The sequence below is a fragment of the Linepithema humile genome, chromosome 2, assembly GCF_040581485.1.
Source record: "Linepithema humile isolate Giens D197 chromosome 2, Lhum_UNIL_v1.0, whole genome shotgun sequence".
In the NCBI taxonomy this organism is placed as follows: domain Eukaryota; kingdom Metazoa; phylum Arthropoda; class Insecta; order Hymenoptera; family Formicidae; genus Linepithema; species Linepithema humile.
Genome location: NC_090129.1, coordinates 454,052 through 475,476, shown reverse-complemented (window position 1 = coordinate 475,476; position 21,425 = coordinate 454,052). Strand labels below are relative to the sequence as shown.

Below are 21,425 nucleotides of genomic sequence, written 5' to 3'. Positions count from 1 at the left end.
TCATTCTCTTCGTCTATCTTTTGCCGGCGGGCTTCGGTCGGTCTCGGTTTTCGTCGATGCTATCCTCTCGCGGTCCGAATTCCCCCACCTGCCGTCGGGAATGTATGCAATGTTCGTGCGTGTTCCCCTCGTTTCCGCCGCTTCCCTCGCGACCCCCTGGTCTCCTTGCTCCGTATACAAGTGGATACACCACCCTTGTGTGTCATGCGGCACGTTTTTAAACCGGACGCATAGCGATCCGTTGTAAAACGCGCGAGCTTCTCGTACGACGACGAGCGCGCGACGGATGAAATCATGAGAAGTGATGAGAATAATTTTGTTTCGTCGTTTAGAAATCGATCAAATATGCGGTTGGCGGAGGATCATTTCTCTCGTTATTAAGTCTCACGACGCTACATTTCACAAGTAAGAACAAAGTGCGCAAAAACAACAATGTACAAATATAAAGCAAAACTGATTATGCAGTTAATTATGATAACCGAAGCAAGTAATTATGAGAGATGAGTCAAATTTAGCTGAACAAGTGCTGTATCTTCAAAGAAACAGGGAAAACATCAACATATGACACAGCATGTCGATAAGTAGTTAACGAGTTTTTTAGATACAAAAATATCAAAGCTCACTCGAGGCAGTACTTTGACTGTACAAAAATGATCATTTTGAAAGGACATAGTGCACACGAGTGGGAAGAATAGCAGCGGTTCAGTCGAAAGACAAAGTTGAATTGCACAGTCGTGTCTATGCGACGTCATCGCCGTGAATACCAAGGTATCCTCGATTATATAACTCGTGTATGCAGAATGGAAAAAAAAAAAAAAAACTAAATTTGTGCGTTAAATTCGAATTTCTTAATACAAAATCGTACAGATATGAATTCCTAAAAGTTTTAGATGACATCGATGGGATGATCGGTCGATTGATTATCTGATAATGATATCTAAATGTATCATCTTTCGCTTGCACGAACAAAAAGAATTAAAAATCTGCGGAAGATGTAAAAACGTCACGATGTCTTAATTATATTATTCTGATTGAATGATATTACTTATGATATGTTAATAATATATCTCCAAAAGCTATTTCGTTAATTGTATTATTCTTACATGTTTCTTGTCAATAAGATTATGACTATCTTATATATTCAAAGAGTATAAATTAAATTTATTTTATTCATTTTAATATATGGTTAACTTAATCTTTCTTAATATGAAGATCAGGCTGATTCGTGTAGAAAGCTCCAATTTGTCCAAATGTTACGTCTGATCAAAAATCTATCACGAGTTGTACATATTAACATACTGATTGTCATGTCATTCACACACGCGCATCCTATGTATAGAAGATAACAATCTTATTTATTCTAGGCAAAGAATTTTGTCAAGTATATGTAACGTAACAGTAAACGTGTAAAATAATTTAAACAGAACAATATGTTGGAGAAATTGGAGAATCATCATCACATTAAAAAATTACATGAAAATTAATTTCTATTGAAAAAGTTGTGTATTAAAACATGTAACTCTCAAGATTATGCTGCTGAATGGACAATGGAAATTTTTGGTGCCGAGATTAAGGTGTACATAAAACGGCGCGAATGCGAAAAAGTTTAGAACGATCAGAACGATTAAGGCAATTAAAAAAACAGGCCTGTTATGGAAATATTACTCATATTCGCGTTGTGTATAGGGTGTTGCGAATTCGATTAAAATTGTAGACATTTATGAAGATTCGATAGACAGAAACAACAAGTGCTTGATTTATGTGCATGAGTAAAAGTTTTTCAAAAAATGTAATTTCTAAGAAAAATATTAATTACTACTATTACTATTTCGTATATAATAATGAAAAGCGTAGATAATACTGCATTGAAGAACAAGAAACATACTCAGATGCGTATATTATCTATGGTAAATAATTTTGAAGACGCAGTTTGGTTAAATAAAGATGAATCAATTACTAAGCATGAAAAAGAATCAGCATGTAAATTAGCAGAGGTCACTAGTCAATTTCGATTACAAGCGGATTCTGTCAAATATTGAAATTTGCCGCAGTTAAATGTGTCCGGTTGGTGCAAAAAAACACCATGTTTAAAACATTTTTTTTTACAAGTGTCATCATTAAACAAGCCCGACTGCCGGTTTTGCAGGATCGAGCACTTTCGTAATATCGCCACCGCTCTAAAAATTCGTATCGTCGTAGGCCGCGCTATTTCACGTACCACGTTACGTTTTCGGAGGTTTCGGAGGCCGTTTTGGTCGGGTCTAGGTAGGCAGTTGAAATTCAGGTTTTCGAGACCCGGCTCACGGGCAGACGAGCTCGCCGCCGCCGTTGTCGGCCCTTCGATCCCGCTGCTTCTGAATACCGGCCCGCCTGTACAGACATTCCGGTACAGACCCGTTCAAAAATTCTCACAAGTGTTGCGGATACAGCCGTGCTGGACGACGCGCAGTGTCAGCGTTTAAGCGAAACTTGGCCAAAAATTAAATTTTTACGATCATACGTTTCTCATTGATTCAGATTGTTTAATCGTTACAGCCTTCGCAATTTTTACTCGCCGTGATAATATGCCGCCAATAAAATTCCGAATGTTCCAATTACATCGAATGCGTTCTTTCGGATAATTTTTCGTGCAAATTTATTTTAAGAAAGTTGAAATAATTTTGTCTCTCGCAGAGCGTGCGGCCGAAAGCCCGAACTTATCGGAACGGAAAAGTCGCTCAGCGTGAATCCAGGCTGCAGCATCCTCTCCTGGGGAGTGCAGTTCGCACAATTCACGCCTCTCACGTCAACGACATCAGACGACTTCCGCTTTCCATCGCGGTTCGTGCGATATTTTTTTTATGCGCTTTCATTTTACAAACAAGAAAACTGCAGAATGCAACATTTTGTAGCTGCCTAAAAGTTTACTTTTACATTTGATATTATTCAATTATAAGATCTTTTTCGAAATTATATTGACAACAATGTTTGCCTTATGCGATATAAATTGCGTAAATTTTTATAAAAAAATCACTCAACACTATATTGTAAATCATGTGTATAATATTAAATTTGAGAAAAAAGAGATGGTCAGGATAGTCAGTTTAATTTGATCCGAACTGAACATCTTTCAGTTTCTTATTGTAGAAACATCATGCAAAAGAATTCCTTTTCTAATTAAAAATCTCTGTTTGCACATGTGTGAATTCTAAATTTATACACATGGAAAAATATGTAAATGCAAATAACCAAAATATGTAACAATGCAGAAAACTTAAAAAGAATTTAGAAAGAAATTTAAAAACGTGATTTTCTAGTTCTTTCGTATTCAAGATGTGACAGTCAATTGATTTGTTCTAATCGGCAATCGTCATATTATAGACAAATAATTATGGATTGTATTGTAGAGAATACACAGCTTGATAACCCATAATCTACAATTTATACATTTTTTAAGGATGAAAGAAGCACTTGATTTTGATTCGAGTTTTATGACAGGATATATTGATAAATGAAAAAAAGGAAGGAAGCAATGCTAGATGCTCTAGCAACCAACATGCAGAATAACCAACGGGAGTTGCTGTATAATTGCGAACAAGTATACAAAAATTATTCAAAATTGTATGCGCACGACAAAAAGTTCCTTCGGTTTGAAAATTGCGAATTAGCAAGTTATTGCGGCAATTTACTGGCAGACAAAATGAAATGTCGAGTGAATTGACGAAAACAGAAATAGTACGATGCGCAATATTTGTCCGACATAGGAATAGTGGACGGATAAATAATTCATAATTGATTTTATAACTTAAATTTTCAATTATTTTTCATTTTTTAAGAATCGTTTTATGATGCATAATGGACATTTTGCGCTTTAATTCGCTTGGCAAATCAAATGACAAACAATAACGACGGACAATACGTCGACTCAAACGAGCCGACGTTACTTGTCACACGCGTGACAAATTTCTCGGATAATAAATCTGACAAAACTGAAGATGCCTATGCAACGGGACGGGCCTGCTATAAGCGATCTATTAGCCGGAGTTGGTAAATCAGCGACAAAAACCGAGTAGAATTTTCTATGCGTTTTCGCGCAGTTGAACAGCGAATAAACAGCAGCGTCGTTTACCGTTCTCTCGCGCATTTCTTTCGGCCGAGGAGAGAGAAGAGCGACGTGTCTGGAAGAAATGCGTCTATCGGAGAGGTGGAGGAGGAGGAGGAGGAAGTGATAGCCCTACTGAGGAGAAAGATGAACAAATGGAAAAGAGTGTACAGGCTAAGTATAATTAAACAGAATGTTAAACAGGATGATACGATTGATGGGCCAAGATTCATGACTAAATGCTATAATGTGATACGACGTAACCACGACACGTCCACAATGTGGAAATATGGAGAAATGTCAGAATTAGAACAGGAAGCGAATAAAAATATTCGATTATTAATTCCTGAAGGATTTCGGTTGCAATTGTACCACATACCGCGCATGTGTGACTTGAATGTGCGTAGTTGGAATCTTCTTGTGAATGATGTTGTGGATGACACTGATTTTTTTGACTACCAATTAAGTAACGCGATTAATTACCACTTTAATCATAAAAAGTTCAATCAACCATTTCCTTAAGATATACCGAAAGACATCGATTCTTATTATAGAGAAATGACGTTAATAGGCGTATTGAAACAAGTCGCAATATCGTATTTTACATGTCGCATCATTGTACTTTACATTATTGATAACAAGCTTCGCCTATCTCAAAAACTCTGTTCAGGTTTCCCAATATCTCGCAAAGATATCTCACATCTAAGATAGGAAGTTTTACTTCCTTCTTGAAGAATTCAAAACTTGTAGAGAATGTTAAGGCGAATGCGCCCTCATTTGATATTAAATGCAATACTAATTGATGATGTATCGCGTAATAAAATGCAAGAAAAAACACCACCGGATCAAATTTGGACATATTATCTTGCCTCTCACAACTCAAATGTAATTATAAAGGAAGCCAGATAGGATAAAAACGTCATATTTTATGTCCATGCATTCCTACATCTATCTCGTTTTAGTGTTCAGTTAATTTTGACTCTTTAGCTCTTCTTTGAGCCTTTATATTATCATGACTATGAAGAAAAGATGCGCACGGTAACTCCCACGTAACGGCGAAGAGCACGCACGTCGACGACGGCGAGGTGGAAGACGAAAAAGGGCGGAGAAACTTTCGGCGCGCACCTATTTTTTGCCACGAGCAGCGGACTTCCACGCTGCTGCTCCTCGGGAGGAATGTTCAGGCTCCGCGAGAGAAACGGGAGAGAAAGAAAGAGGCGAGCGTGCACGCACACCGTACAGTTTGATTCTCCTCCTTCTCCCGCTCTCCTCGAAACCAGCGCCCGATCTCCACACGTACAGAGCTAGAGAGATCCCAAGTACATAACTTTCGCGTCGCCTCGAAAATAAAGATAAACGGAATTTATTAACAATAATTATACGGCGAGTATTACGAAATTATTTCCAACTTCATATCACGCACTCTAATTTTATTTCCTACTCCGCACGGTTTCTATCTTTATCTCCAACGACTTTACTTATTTCACGTGAAAAAATTGGTTCAACTCTTTCTCGAAAAGCCTCCTGTTCGAACGGCGCCTTCCTATGAAAGCTGTAAAATGAACGAGAAGCTACTTAGTGGTACTATCGTTCTTGCTGAATTTAATTCACTGCAATATTATTTTTTTAAAGCTGAATATCTCTATATTCGATATAGATCAAAACTCAATCTTTATTTAAATTAACAATTTCTTTTATTAACAAACAAAAAAATGCATAAGCATGGAAATTGTACGACAAAGATGGTCGGATTTAACTGAGATTAATCCGAGAATTATACATGTATTCATGAAATACCAGTTGCATCAATCAAATAAAAAATTTAAAAAAAAATAACATAATAGAGGAAGTTAAAAACTGGATACTGTATAGATATTGTGACATGCACTAGTGCCGCGGGGTGTTCCTATAACAATCTGACTGTTAATCACACGACGTTACAAAATGTTAAGTTGAAAAGTAATGTGATTTATTTTTTTCGTAGACCAAAGAAAATCGATTAAATTCAAATTTTCCTTCACGAAATTCGGTAATTGTGAAAATAAAGACACATCTATCCGGGAGATATTTTTCAAAATCATTCCCGTCTTATTCGCGCTTCGATGGTGCAACTTTTATTTGAAATCTAATTAGGACAGCCCCGGCTAACTCGGATTTAATCTTGGCGATGCGGCATCCCGGTGCCTGAACAATTCACGCGTCGAGCGAACGAGCAAAGATGATTATAGTCCCTGAATAGCCGAGAAGTATCACGTGCAATCTTGGCATTACCACCGTGCCCCGCCGCAGTTGTCAGAGCGAAGTATAACGAACTACGTTTCATTCTCTCGTGATTAGTTAAATCGCGTTCAGCGTGCACAACGAATTTTTATCGCAGTTAATATTCAGCATCACGGATTTTCTACTGCCACTTTATCCTCAATTTATCTGTTTTTAATTTCACATTTAGAAATCAGATCGATGCAACTGAGAAGACGGCGAAATGTGCGTAAGAGATGGAGCAAAAATATATACCTATATAATTATGTTATAAAAGATTATAACTTGGATCGTACATTACTTTTAACGGACCTGTAACGTCATGAGATTATAACAAGGAGAAGAAGGAAGTGGTACGGCGAAAGACTCACCTACGCGGCTCAGACGTACGTGTCTCCGATTATTGTTATCTTGTCTTTCTTTTAATTTGACTCTACGTTTTTCTCAATTCAATACACAGATTTGACAAGGTAATCGCATAATTACTGCTTGCTAACCAAGTGCTCATTTCGAAAAATGGAATAATGAAAGATTAGCAAAAAAATCGAACAAAAAATCTCATTTCCAGTTCTGTTACGTGTTTGTAATGGAAATATTGAAAAGATTTAATGATGGCCATCGGGGAGATTACTTTTCTGAAAAAAATCTAGCAAATGGATCAAAAGACACAAAAATACAAAACAGGGAAAATATGGACATTTGTGAGATGTTTTTCTCAAAATAATCAATAACTAACAATATAACAATCGTACAATCGTAATGATTATAAATCAATTTAATTGGATAAAAAATTACTTGACCAAAACTCTCTGCGTTATGAGAACCATTCAAGATTGGCAGGCTACAATAAAAGCCTGAACTCAAGCACAGAAGAAAAATAAAAAGAAAAACAATGCAGAGAATGATGTGATGTGTAATTGTAATCCTATAAAAGAATGAAATATCATAACGAATAAAAAAAAAACGTGCAAACAATCATAAGATACTGATAGCAATAAAACGCGTATCGTAGATAAATAAGGCATCGAGAAGAATTTTACCAAAAACTATAGTTATAAATTACATATCGCATGTTTATTGTGCACTAGCCAAACGAGAACAAGTAACTAAAGATTTTTACACAAAGATACAAACATCAGTCAGAGATAAACTTGCAGTGCAAATAAAAAAATTAATATAATAACAATTCTATAACTTACAACATAATACGTTCCAAATAGAAAAGTGGAAATTAATAAAATTATAATTCATGTGACCAAATCCACCAATCTAACGATCGACTAAAAATATTAATTTTCATTGAAAAACAAAATCAAATTATCGTATAAGATAAACCGATTGTCTTAACAGTCTTAAAATATTAGAATCAGAATGTATCATAATAAACAGTGAGTGAATATCTCGAGTATTTTTTCTTCAATTTATCATAACTTAAAAAATAAAGCCTAGAAACAATATTTCAAGACAAAATAAAGTGCAGCTTTTTGTGTTTGGTAAACAGACACAAGAATATTGCAAGGTTGTAACACTTGTCAAAGAGTAATTCTTACGAATGCTATGCTCTTGATAGCTCACTTGCACAAACCGAAGTCAAAACGAATAATAGACATTTGTCCGCATGAAAATCAAAAAGAGACGATCCCCTGATTATCCGCTGCTGTTTTATTACAACATTATTGTTTTGCATTATAACAGTTTGCGTATTTAATTTATTTTACTACCGTTAAATCGAACGAACTAAAATGAATACGACGTCAACTTTAATAGTCTTTGCGATGCTCGAATGGCGAGGCACAATACATAATCTTTCAGCATTGAATCTCTCGTTATATATTCTTTTTAGATTATATTAATATTTTTATTTTTCAATTTCTGCTATTCCGGCAACAGAAAACACGTTATTAGAAGATGCGTGAAAAGTATAGAAAGCAATATTTTTACGTGGGTGGCCTGATGACAGATCGAAACGTACGTAATTTGATAAATAAATTCTTCCTTTCCGCCAAAAAAAAAATACAAATTTGCAAAACCAATAGCAAAGAAATAAAAGAAATATTATCAAATTCGTTAAACAAAATGAACTTAACGAACAGTACTTAATTTTGCTAAAAATATTAAATGGTCGTTCTACTCTGTGAAAACAAAAGATATGTATAATTTGTGCCCCGCGGCTCTCGCGCGGAGCGAAACGTAATATTGCTTAATCTCTGGCGCGTTTAAAAATGCTTTTAGCGATTTTTACGAGCATTAGGGTATTATTCACCGATGACATAGTAGCGTAGTATATCCTACATTACGTTACTGTATTTTTCCATACATCCTAATGTATAAAGATTTTCCATTAACAGAAACCGAGTGATGTGGCAAACATTTAAAAAAGTGGAGCATTTTTTATATTTCTTTTTTTTTTCTTTCATGACGTTAACAATTACAATAATTACACGTGTTATTCAAGACCTGAATAGATCGTGAGACTTAAATCACACCCGATAGATGTGCGCTATTGCGTCAAATATGCAGATTAAGAAGCGCGGAACGAACCAAGGACATGTCAATGCAAAAAGCGCATAACTCTTACGCAGCGATGTTCGAGTAATGTTAAATCTTTCTACGTCGATGAGTCCGAATAAAAAGAAAAAAGATATATATACGTAGATCGAATTTTTGAAAAATGCACAAGTATTTTTGTCGCGAAAAGAACTGTATAATAAAATCCTTCAAGTGAATTATTAAGTGTAGTCAGACTTTAGCCATCATTCTAAATTCTAATTCTCGGTTTATGACGTGTATAACTGATTCACAAATAAAGCCATTACTAGTTTTTAAATAAAAATTTAGAAAAAAATACGTTTATAGTATCTTTTAACATGTTGATAAAAATTAATATATCTCTTGACATGTATCTTAAATTAGAGACTGTCTCAGTATTGACTCGTAATTAAACGATTTTTAATATCGGATTTAATAACCAATTGTTAATGTCACTAAAGATGGCCGAATGTTGCGGCCGAAACGTAAGAATTGCATTTATTATAATAAAGAAAGATTTTGAAGCACCGACATCGTGCGCGGCTCTCTCTCTCTCTCTACATAATTTATCAACTCAGCTGGATTGAAATATATATGTTTTTTATATAATATTAATATATATAAATAATATTTTAATATTATTATATAACATTATATAATATTAATATATTGTGTGCTAGCACATAATATATATATATATATATATATATATATATATATATATAATATATTTTAATATTATTATATAACATATATATTTTAATGCAACTGAATTGATAAATTAGGATAGGAGAGTCGTACACAGGTCGGTGCTTCAAAATTCTATTTATTAGAATAAAGAATTTTGAAGCACATTGTTCATGACTGTCTACCTCAATTTATCAACTCAATTTAATCAATATGTTAATTTCCCAATTTTTTAACTCAATGTTTTATATGGTTTCCAATAAATTTTTAAGTGCATTATGATTTTTCGTAATTGTCATAGTTCTCAAATTATTTTCACTACTTGGTTTTGAGATTTGAAATTATTACTCATGTATATATATCATATTATTTATACAAAGCGTATAATGCAATGAATAATAATGAAATTTTAAATCTTAAAATTGAGTAGACAGTGAAAGCATTTTGAAAAAATATGACAACTTCGAAAAATCATAGTGCGCTTAAAAAGTTTCTTGAGAACCATATATGACACATTAATTTGAAAAAAAATTGAGAAATTTTAACATAGTGATTAAAAAGATGTGATAAGAGCGCGTGCGTAAAGAAGTTTTTCTGCAAACAGACTTTTTTGCTAATTGCGAATACAGCGATCAGGAAGTGAAAACAGATAGGGAGCTTGGAAAAAAATATTGCGTGTGTTTGCAATCGTCAACGACAGATAAGAGCAGCTGTTAGTTAAAAATCATCGAGAGAAACGTGTTTCTTGAAAACATCCAAATAAAGAGCGAGAGACGCAACGACATTCGATCACGTCAAATCGAAATGACGTGCTTAATAATAATAAAAAAAAAAGCGTAATCTCAAAACGTGCCTAACATGTAAAACATTTTTCGTTCAGGATGCACAGACGCCTAATCGTTATCAATCGATTTATCAACATTTTCGTCGCAACCCACGTGAAACTTTCCTCCTACCTTAAAAAAAAAAAAAAAAAAAAAATTCAAGGATTGAAACTGTTGTTATTTCGCCGAGTTTGATTAACGCGGAATTGATCTGCATGTGTCATTCGTGACAATGTAAATACGACAATCGGCGTAAGGCCTTTTTTTTCGCGTATCATCCGGCATGGGAAATTGAACTCACCGAAATTACATCATTTTCAATCCTTGGCCTAATTGCTGTCGATGGCCAGATACGGCGGTGCGTTTAATCACCACGTCTCGATGATCGTACACGACGAAAATCGCATTTTCCCCTGCGAATCGGAAAAAACGAGCGGAAAAAACCCAAGGCGCGATATTCGTTTTTTTCCTAAATTTCCGCGAATCGGCCGAGTCGAGAGTCGAATTCGAGACTCCTCGAACCCGGACGTTCGAATTAATCTAGCGATCGTCTCCGACGCGCGCGCGACGACCGAGTTACGATCGGGAAGTGCGTATGTATGCTCGAGACGGCCGCTTCCTGGGAGGTGAGGGAAGGAAGCCCTCCTCGAACGGGCGCGAACTCGCCACCTTCTCGCAGAACGATGCCCCTTGAGGGCGAGCGGTCGTTTCCCCTCTCCCTCGGGAAGGGGAGAGAAACCTTCCGTCCCACGCGGAGAAACGAGCTAAACGCTATTCGCCGAGAACGCGGATGTCGATGGCGCTCGTCGGGCGGCTTCGCACGCCGAGCGACGGACTTACCGGCAAGAACACGCGCAGACTGCTCATGGCGAAGTCGTCGTCGTTGTCGCCGCCGCCGCCGTCGTCGTCGATGTCGTCGTCGATGTCGTCGTCGATGTCGTCGTCGTCGTCGTCGTCGTCGTCGTCGATGTCGTCGTCGATGTCGTCGTCGTCATCGTCATCGTCATCGTCATCGTCGTCGTCGTCGTCGTAACGTTGTCGCTGGTAACGGTGACGTCTTGGTAACGGTTCGGCGTCCCGGACACGCTGCCACGGAAAAAGCCATCACCGCACGTGCCACAGGCCAAGATTCAACGTGGCGAGCTGCGGTAGCTTCATGATCCGCTCGAGGCCGCTGGTGGTGATCCTTGTGCAGCCGTACAGATCGATGCACTTGAGGTTCCTCATGCTCTCGGCGATGAAGTAGAGACCGCGATCGGTGAGTCGGTAGCACTGGCCGATGTTGAGGGTCTCCAGGTCGTGCAGAGTCTTGGCGATCTTGCAGATGCCCTCGTCGCTTATCTGGCAGGCGGATAGCGACAGGGACTTGAGGTTAAACAGTCCCTGGGAGATGTGTACGAGCGCCTGGTCGCCGATCTTGTCGCAGAATGACACGTCGAGTGAAGTGATGCGGCTACCACCCTCGGCCAGGTACGCCATCCCGATGTCGGAGATGTTGTCACAAGAGCGCAGATTGAGCTCGCGCAGACTTGGCATTCGTGCCAAATGCTTGACGCCGGAATCGGTGATGCACACGCAGAATGACAGATTGATAGACTTGAGGGTGGTGAGGCCGATTGATACATGTTTGAGCGCCTCGTCGCTCAATCTCTGACAGTCTTGCAGACTGAGATGTTCGAGAGCGAGGTTGCCGTTCGCGGTCTCGCTGTTGAGACCGGCTAGATGAGCAATGCCCACGTCGGACACGTGCCAGCAGCTACGCAGATCCAGCCGCTTGAGCTTCTTCAGGCCCCACGCGATCAGCAGCAGACCGGTGTTGGAGATATTGCAGCAGCCGCCCAATTCGAGGTGCTCGAGGTTCTTCAAGAACTGCGCTATCCGGCTGAGCGACGTGTCCGTCACCTGCTTGCAGAGCGACAGATTGAGCTCGGTGAGCGACGGGTAATCCTGACTGAAAGCGTTCGTCAGACCGGCATCGGTGATGTTGTAACAGCCGGACAGATTGAGCGCCTCGAGATTCGGTACTCCTCTGAGCACGTCGCTGAGACCGCGTCGCAGCGATAGCACCTGCACCCTCTTCACGCCACGTCGCACCAGGCTGGCGAACAACGCCGGTGCCTGTTTTCGCAGATGCAGCCGCGCCTCTACTCCTCGCCAGACCGAGCGATAGTAGGCGGCATCTCGCCACGCGGTGCACACTTGCGCGGCGCGTCCTTTGTCGCGCACGTCCAGGTAGCTGAAGATGAGTGCGAGTATCTCCGGGTAGAGGCAGGACACGTGGGTGCTAGCGGCCGGTTGGCCGTGCGCCGTTGTAGCACCGCCACGCTGACGCGCCTGATGGTGATGCGGATGCAGCTGATGCAGTCGCGACGAGATGCCGCCGCCCTGGCCGATCGCGTAGGCAGCCGGCAGACCGGCGGCGGCAGCGGCCGCTGGAGTCGTGCCGGCGCCGTTGCCGTCCGTTCCGTAATGCGGCGCCGTGCCGCCGGAATTGTGTTGCTGGAGGAGTTGCGCCTGGCTCTGCGGCGTCGGTATCGCCAGGTGCGGCTGGTGCAGATGATAGTAATGACCCGGACGATGGAGCAGCGTTGTGCCGCCGCAAACGCTTCGTGGTATCGATGGCGCGGGTAGTTCGGTCATCAACAGCTGACTCTCCTCCATATCGTCGTCGCCGTCGTCGCCGTCGTCGTCGGAAGTTGTCGCGCCGTCGTGCTCGTCGTCCTGCGACCCCGCGACCGCTGCTGATGGTGCGTGCCGAGGCCTCACGCGCGGCGACTCTGCCGCGACGACCGACGACGAGCGAGCGGCCGTCGAGCGCTCGTCGTGTCCTTGTCCGTCGCGGTGATTATCTCCCTCTATCTTGAATTCTTGCTTCCTCTTTTTCCTTCTCCTTCCTCTTCTCAGCGTTCCGCGATCCCTCTTTCTTCCCGGTCGCTCCGTCGTTGCTTTAGGTTATGACGCGGCTTCTTCGTTTCGCGGTCGCATAACAAGAGTTTTTTCTCCACGCGCGCGCGCGCGCACACAGAGACACGTTCCAAAGATACGCGCCACGTATTTGAAATGATAAATATATATTTATATACAATACACCCACACAGCACAAACACACGCGCGAATACGAGAATCCTGTTATCGATCGCGATTATCGATCGGCGCGCGCTACGCGATGACGGCCACCGCCAATATCAGCCGCGCGTCGACGCGACGCAACGCGCGATCCACGACGTGGTCGCGCCGCAAACGGAAGGGGGGAGGGGGGGGGGGGGAGAACGCGGGGGCCAGCAGGCGGCACACAGCGGGATTTATCTCGCTGATCGACGACGAAGAGTGACGCGATGAGATACTGGCGATATATCGGAAAAAGGAGGTACGGACGCGGGGAACGGCGAACGACACGCGACACTTCGTGCCAGTGTATCGTTACGGCGTGCACGCACGACTCGTCCGAGAGAGTTACTTTTCACGACAGCACCATTCTCTTGCGCGCGGCACATGTAGAAACACCATATCGCGTAGCGATGGTCTGGACTCTCCGTTCCCTCCTTCGTATCGTCGCCTCTCACTCCTGCTCGCGCTCGCGGAGAGTCCCCCTCGCTTCTTTCTTTCTTCCTCACTCTCTTTCTCACCCACTGTGCATCTATCTCGCTCCACTCGGCTCTTCCTCTCCCTCTCACACCCGCCTGCCCCACCTCGCCTCTTTGCACTCACCCGCGCTCGCGATCTCCGTCGCGCGCACCGCAGTCACTTCCTCTACTCTCTCCTTCTGTCCCGTGGCCGCCGACAACTGGCTGGCTCTCTTTTTGCACGCGAGACGACTACCGCACGACGAGCGTGTATACGGGGTCGCTTACGCGCGCGAGTTGCGGCCCCGTGGCGCTTCTTCCGGCGGACGATAGGCCGCCGTGTATCAGACGCACGAAATGCGCGTGTAATACGAAAGGTGCCGACGGCGTTAAGCGAGAACGCGCCGCGTTTTGTCCACGTGCTGGCGCCGCAATGTCCTCGTCGTTCCTCTCGCCGTCGTCGTGGTTGTACGCCCGTCGACGTCGATGTGTGCCGTGTCGAGGTCACTCGTCGTACATGAACCGGCTGCAGAGCGGCACATCGCCAAACTGTGAACCGGTGCGCTGCCAGCCGCGGACTGTCGTTCCGCCTAGTCGAGCGCAGATGTCGCGCCGACGCTACACCGACTTCAGGCGGAGCGAGCACGACGAACCGCGACTACCCATTGGCCCGCGCGGCTCGAAACCATGCCATGTGACCGCGCCGGAGCGACTATCGATTCGGGTTGCGCTGCGGCGGCATTTTTAAGTTTTCGTTGCGTGGTGGGAGGGCGAGAGGGGCCGGGGGTGAGGAAGAGAGAGACACACGGCGCACACCCGGACCACGTTGCGCGTGAGAGACCTACCCTCGCTCGCCGAAACCCCGGAATCAACGTTGCCGATCCGCGTTCGATATATGCTGAATAATATTGAATTCTCCATATTATCTCTCTCTCTCTCTTTCACTCCGTCTTTCGATTCTTCCCGTTTCTTCCATCTTTTCACTCGGTAAGACACGCAAGTGATTGCAACGATTTTCCTCTTTCAAGAGTTTTCGCAACTTTTGAGGGTCGAGACGCGATTTTTTATCCATTGCATGCGTTTATTTTGCGCTCGGCGACTTTCGATCAACCCGGCACCTTCGTGCTACTTTTCATCGCGAGTATACTTGATATATTTATTCTTCCACTGGCTCGACATGTGACGAATGCAATAATGTTCAAATTAAACGATTAAGTTGATTTTACAGTTTGGAATGTGCGCACTTTGCGATACTTTACAGATAACTCGAAGAGAAAACTACACACACACGATCGAACAATCGGATGTTGTTGAGAGACGATTCTTTGTCGCGACGAAGGAAGCTCTCTCAAGGATCATGCGATGAGGATAATGATGGGACTAACGACTTGTTAAGAGCACAGCATATGCGTTGTACGATCCTTGAAAGCCAATCATACCCAATTGCCCGAATTTCTCATGCTATATCACGAGCAAGCTCATGATTGTGTCTTTCTAAAGCTTCAACGCAATTTTTTCCTATTTCACGAAAACATTCCGTGTATTAGAAAAAAAATATCTCGACTAATTAAAATGTCAACGAGTTAAAAAGCAATCGTAAATAATACAATTAAAACACAAGGTTTGCACAATAGTCATCTTTTTCGGTTCGGTGTTTCGGCGAGCAAATGACAGTTGGTACGCACATCAGTCTTCAAATTTTCTTGCTACGTTATGTTCTCGTTAAGAAGCTTATTCTTAAAGCAATTTACGACTAATTATAGTTCGTAAAAAATAAAGATTACTAGAACACATTATAGAATTATTAGAAAAATGCATTAAAATTTCATGGCACACAATAGATTTTGATAAATTAAACAGCAATTAAAATGCAATCAATTTAAATGATCATACAATTTACAATATAATTTCTTGATTATTGATTACGCATTATCGAAGTTTTGCCTTTGGAAGATCAATACTCGAGCGGTAACTCACTTTTCGGCAGAATTTCAGAGATATTTAAGCAACGCAGTTTCGCGACGACTTATGGAACAATTTGTACGCTAATTAACGGAATTGCAGGATCGTGCTGCACATCCGAGATGTCGTAGTGCATTTGGCATTTCGATCGATTCGAAGCGCGTATGTGTGTTCAGGGTGAAGAAAAATTGCGAGCGCACTATGTGTGATCGTAAATTTCTTAATATAACTAATCACGTAACTCATCGAACGATTTATCTTCCCCGTGCAAGTTAAATAAAGTCAGTTTCTTTACCAGTCGGGGGGTCTACTTCTGCTTTTACGTATCGAAAAGCAGAAACGACTTTTGCTTTAATGTTCGTATTAAAATTAATACCGCTCTCTCGAGAAAATACCAACTTTATCTCACCGGAGTTGCAAAATTCGTCAGATTCGCGCACATCATGTGCGTCTGTTTTCTCGAAAGTTTCCAGCGCCGGCGAGATATTTTAATTCATTGCAGATGTTCATTCGATCGATGCACCGACAGTACCATACGCGCACTTATTATGCAGGAACAATTGCAAATACGACCAAATAGGTCGTTCCCCGACGAGTCGGATAATTTCTTATTAATCTGACGTTACGTGCTTTTTCCGTGTCACGTCAGCATGCCGATACATTTTCATCAAAGTTTACATCATCTGAGAAAAAATCGACGATCCTTCTTATGAACATGATATTGATAATTAATAAATATATATTTTTAATACATCTTTTTCTGCGTATCACAAATAAACTGTAAAAAGATGAATACGCGCGGGATATAAAAGCCAGAAAGAGCCAGCGACAACGCAGCAAGAGCTCCTTCGCAAAGTTTAACGAGGAATAGCGTACAGGATTCGCTGACTGCTATTTCTACGAATAAAGATAAGATAAAAGCAGTACAGCAACTGATATTCTTTAATGATAAAGCGGTTCATCGAGATGAGATACTTTATTGTATTTGTTACAAAAAGGAATGTACATATATGTACACTTTTCAAATTCGTGAGTATTAATTAGAAAAAAACAGGAAATTATTACATGCATGTGACTTTGTGTAAACAGAGATAAATAAAAGAGCACCACTGCTCATGTATTTTATTGAATAGTCGCGTTGTTGGCTTCTTCTCTTTGCGCGAATATCCGTCGCTATCTAACCAGCAACGCTTCACCGTCATATCGCGATTCGAAATTGTGCTTTCACAAATAATACTGGCAATATAATGATTGATTGAAAATACGCGTCAGTCTCTGTTTCGCCATGCCTAAACAACGCGCGTCAATTAATGGTGTCTCGATAATTCAACAATTTGAACTTTGATATCTGAGATTTTTCGTTCTCGAAAATGTGATATACATTCGCGTGATATCAAAATAAGATTCGTACCCGTAGGCGTTGTCCGAATCGATCAAACTCGGCACAACCGTTCGAACAAACTTATTTTTGCTCGTTTAGAATATTTCAGATATCATGCGAGCAGCATCTAGCGCATTCGCATAGAAATTGACTAAGCAGGAGTTTAAGGCGGTGCTTGTTTACACATACATATAATTCCTATTTATTTATAATCGTACGTATGTATATAATAATATTACAACGTCGTAACTGTATAACAGTAAACAAGATTGAATATGCTCGATTGAAATACTTGGTGAATATGCCACTAAAACTGGCAAGTAGAGAATATGTACACATTGCAGGATGTCGCTTTATTGCCTCTAAGGGAGATATGTAATTGGTACGAAAGAAACGAAAACTAGAAAGAGAAGAGAAAGAGAGAAAACAATGGCGATATCAATTACAACAATTACACAGGAGCAGGGAGGAATGGGATTACACGCAGCGGTATTACAGTGGCAGCTGGCGACATTATCTTAACTATTATCACAGATTAATACAGACAGCTTCTGTCATAGCTGGACATGACCGATCGTTATATTTTCGTCGTCTTGCTATCTACCCTTCTGCAATAAATGTTTCAAACCGTGTGTGTGTGTGTGTATGTGTAATGTGTTTCGTCGCAAATGTACGGACAATTTAAGATACTCTTGCGTACTTATGTATACTTGAATATATAAAAGTCGGACGTTACACGAGCTTTTCACTTTTCTCACGTTCGTTACGGAACCACTATTATGCGTATGATACATATGTTAGACCGTATACAAAATTAAAAAGATAATACTGCTTAATGTTTCATTAATGTATGACTAAATACTGCGTATTTCAGTAATATATCTTGGAAGTAACAATGTACATACTTTTTACCGGAGAGTTTATCGCTCTTAATTATCGGGGATGATAATATTCAATGATTCCATTAGGTACTGTTTAAAACTTGTTTAAAAAAGTGTTTTCAAACATTGTTGTTCAAACACACAAATTGTACGCTCAAGTTCCGTAGATAATTCTAAAACTTTAATCAGAACAAATTACAATTATAAAACTTTACTAATTACACATTAGAAATGTGCCTATATAAATTCACAATAAATATCAATTTCATAAACCATGTTGATTCTTCAAACCCATGCGAAAATATTTCGAACACAGTAGGAAGTATATTAAATTTCACCTGATTAAGCAGTTTTTGTGGTTTTCGAGCAGCATGCAGTCTTTTCTTTTGTACACCAGTTGTAACGCATGCCGCTGCATACCGTTGATACATTCCACTGCTTTAACATTCGGTTGAATCTTTTAGAGTGCATTGAAAGCGTCATCAAATTACAGGAACCTTAATTTTACTAAAACGTCCTAAGAATTACTTGGACCAGCTAATAATATCTGTCGCCTGTTTGTTCAAAAAACTTTAATCCTACTCGCTTTAAATACGATTTATTTAAAATATGGTAACTCATTATTGAATGCAGCAAAATTTTATACAATTACCAAAATAACTTTATAAAAATTAGCGGAAGATGTAGCATTGTTTGTTAATTACGATGCTTCGTTTAATTAATATGATATGAAACGCGTTTGTATGCGTGTATGTGTAACACAGTTTTTAAATATTCGTGTACGTATGCCTATGAGAGTTACCCTTCTGTAAATGTTACAAATGAATAGGCCTTTGTTCTCAAACGTAGCACGCAAAAGTATTTAACACGTTAAAAACGAATGTTGCATAGACAATCGCTTTCACTAAATAAGCCCTACGTGCTCGCTCAGTATTTCGATTCTATTATATTAAATAGAGTATACTAAAACGTCAAAAGTATACCTTAGTTAAAATACAATCTTAGGTATCATAATTGGAATACAAAACTCAGTTGCTGTTAGAAAATATCAGGGTTTCCAGCGTTTCATGTCCGCTCATGGTACTAACACATGCTCTCTGTTTTATTCTGCCCTAATTATTGTATCAAATAATATTTTGTGAATAGGGAGTAGCATGCTTATACAACGCTCGCTAACAACATTTTTTCCTGTGCTGTTTTGTGCTTTTCCTCAGGTTAACTGTCTCATTCGTCTGTATGGCTTGCCGCTCCTTGCGTTCTTTTTTGGTCCGTAACACTTGTCGCGTTATTGCCATAAACATCTGCAAAATGTAACGTGTCATTGTTAATTTATAGCAAAATATAAATCATCCGTTAATTTGCCTTGGAAGCATTTTCAAACGTCAATGGAACAATTTTACTGTTTGTGCAATGACAATAAACAAACAATGGAATAAGCGGCTTAAAGTTTAATCTATTAAAATTAAAACAGAAAAACCAGTGCAACGTACCTCCTCTACATTGATGTTGTCCTTGGCGGAAGTTTCAAACAACTGAATTCCCATTTGGTTGGCAAATCTTTGCGCATCTTCCGTTAACACCACCTTCTGATTAGGTGCGTCATTCTTATTTCCTACGAGTACCCTGTTAACCACATCACAATTCTGTTCGATTTCATGCAACCACCGTTTAACGTTCGCGAACGTATCACCGCTGGTCACATCATACACAACTATAACGCCGTGCGTTCCCCTATAGTAAGTTGAAGTTATTGTCCGGAAACGTTCTTGTCCAGCGGTATCCCAAATTTGCAGCTTCACTCGCTCGCCGTCCACCTCCACAGTTTGTATTTTAAAATCCACTCCTATCGTAGTTATATAACTGCCGTTGAAAGTATTGTCAGCAAATCTCAGTAGGAGTGAGCTTTTACCTACACCTTGAAAACAAAACAAAAGTATATTTATTATATTTAAAATTCCTCACATACATATATTAATATAATGATTTTGACAATAATTTTGCATCACACAATTAATTATTTACATCTTATAATATTACATCAAATTAAATATTATTTAATTACCGACAATTGCATTTGTACCAAGAAAAAATATTTATATAAATATTTACATAAATTTTCCAACCATATCATAATATTAATGAGAATAAATGAGTCGAGAAATGAGAATTGTGACAAATATACCGATATATCTGTCATTTCATTATATTGTGATTTTCACTTTATCAATGCGATTTATCTTCTATTGCTGCTCTAAATTTATCAAACAGGAAGAACAATTTTCGCATCATGAAATCTAAGCTATGCCAACACAGTATAGCAGACAGCCAACATGTATCCATCATCAGACTCATCATTTAATAAACTGGATTAGTAAAACTGCATGACAGGCGATCGGCTTGTACCGACGAGCGTCGCATCGTACACGTCCACTTGTTATTGAAATATTTTGCGTTTCCGGAACGAGTTTAACAAAGACGAGAGAAGAAATAGAGATAGAAACAAAATAGATCGCGAGAGAAGCAGAAGCGTAGTCGATGAAGATGAATAACTTTAATCGCGCGTTTCTGCGAGTAGTATATTGGCGGTGGATGCGCGTATGTACGTACCACTGTCTCCTATGATGAGCAGCTTGAACAGATGATCATATTCCCGGGCCATCTTAACGGGCATATGACGCACGCCGCAGCCTCCAAAAGTTTGCGATGTGGCCGATACGCGCTCACTCTCTTTCTCTCTCTGTTTCTTTCTCTTTCTCGCACCCGTGCGCACGAGATAATTCTTTTTTTTTACGAGATGCGCGTTTCTTCGGTTCGGGCGTGTATACGCGACAAGACGAACGGTATACTACCCCCGCGCGAATTCCAGCAGTAGCACCAGTAGCAGCAGTCTAGACTCGTCTGGATCGGCGGACGACTGCAGTATCAAATGATGGCCATGTTTGTATGTCGCGATATCACCATTCATTATCATCACGGTGGGAGAAAAAAAAGCTGTACTCTTCGTTCAACGCGACGCCCATCCCATATCAAATTGTCACCAACCTTGTCACCGCCGCCATATTTCTTCCGCGACCTCAAGACAGCACTTTCAACGTGTTGGTAAAGTCCGATCTTTATGTAAATTGCATCGTAAAAGCAGATTTTCACAGGGACATCAAGGTGATTTTGCATGAGTCAACCAATCACGGGTCTAAATTGAAGTGCACTATATAATCTTGATTGATTTTTTTGCGCATTTTATTGCAGAAAGTGCAAGTG

The 21,425-nt window shown here is 40.3% G+C and overlaps 2 protein-coding genes across 2 annotated transcripts; both read right to left on the bottom strand.

Annotated features, from left to right (window-relative positions):
- Window positions 1–11,214: 11,214 nt before the first annotated feature.
- Window positions 11,215–14,555, bottom strand: LOC105673726 (F-box/LRR-repeat protein 14-like). The gene has a single exon (XM_012369559.2). The coding sequence runs from the start codon at window positions 13,039–13,041 to the stop codon at window positions 11,485–11,487; it is 1,557 nt and encodes a 518-aa protein (XP_012224982.1). The 5' UTR covers window positions 13,042–14,555; the 3' UTR covers window positions 11,215–11,484.
- Window positions 14,556–16,866: 2,311 nt separating this feature from the next.
- Window positions 16,867–21,237, bottom strand: Rab35 (RAS oncogene family member Rab35). The gene is made up of 3 exons (XM_012369533.2): window positions 20,775–21,237; window positions 19,658–20,082; window positions 16,867–19,468 (listed from the first exon to the last, which is right to left on the bottom strand). The coding sequence occupies exons 1-3, from the start codon at window positions 20,836–20,838 to the stop codon at window positions 19,340–19,342; spliced, it is 618 nt and encodes a 205-aa protein (XP_012224956.1). The 5' UTR covers window positions 20,839–21,237; the 3' UTR covers window positions 16,867–19,339.
- Between the last annotated feature and the right edge of the window lie 188 nt (window positions 21,238–21,425).

What these genes read in the sequence shown, in the direction of transcription:
- LOC105673726 (XM_012369559.2), bottom strand. Translation starts at nt 13,041, where the DNA reads ATGGAGGAGAGTCAGCTGTTGATGACCGAACTACCCGCGCCATCGATA.
- Rab35 (XM_012369533.2), bottom strand. Translation starts at nt 20,838, where the DNA reads ATGCCCGTTAAGATGGCCCGGGAATATGATCATCTGTTCAAGCTGCTC. An exon ending in GCTCATCATAGGAGACAGTG is followed by an intron (nt 20,083 to 20,774) that starts GTACGTACATAC and finishes TTTGTTTTCAAG; the next exon opens with GTGTAGGTAAAAGCTCACTC. An exon ending in ACAACATCAATGTAGAGGAG is followed by an intron (nt 19,469 to 19,657) that starts GTACGTTGCACT and finishes TACATTTTGCAG; the next exon opens with ATGTTTATGGCAATAACGCG.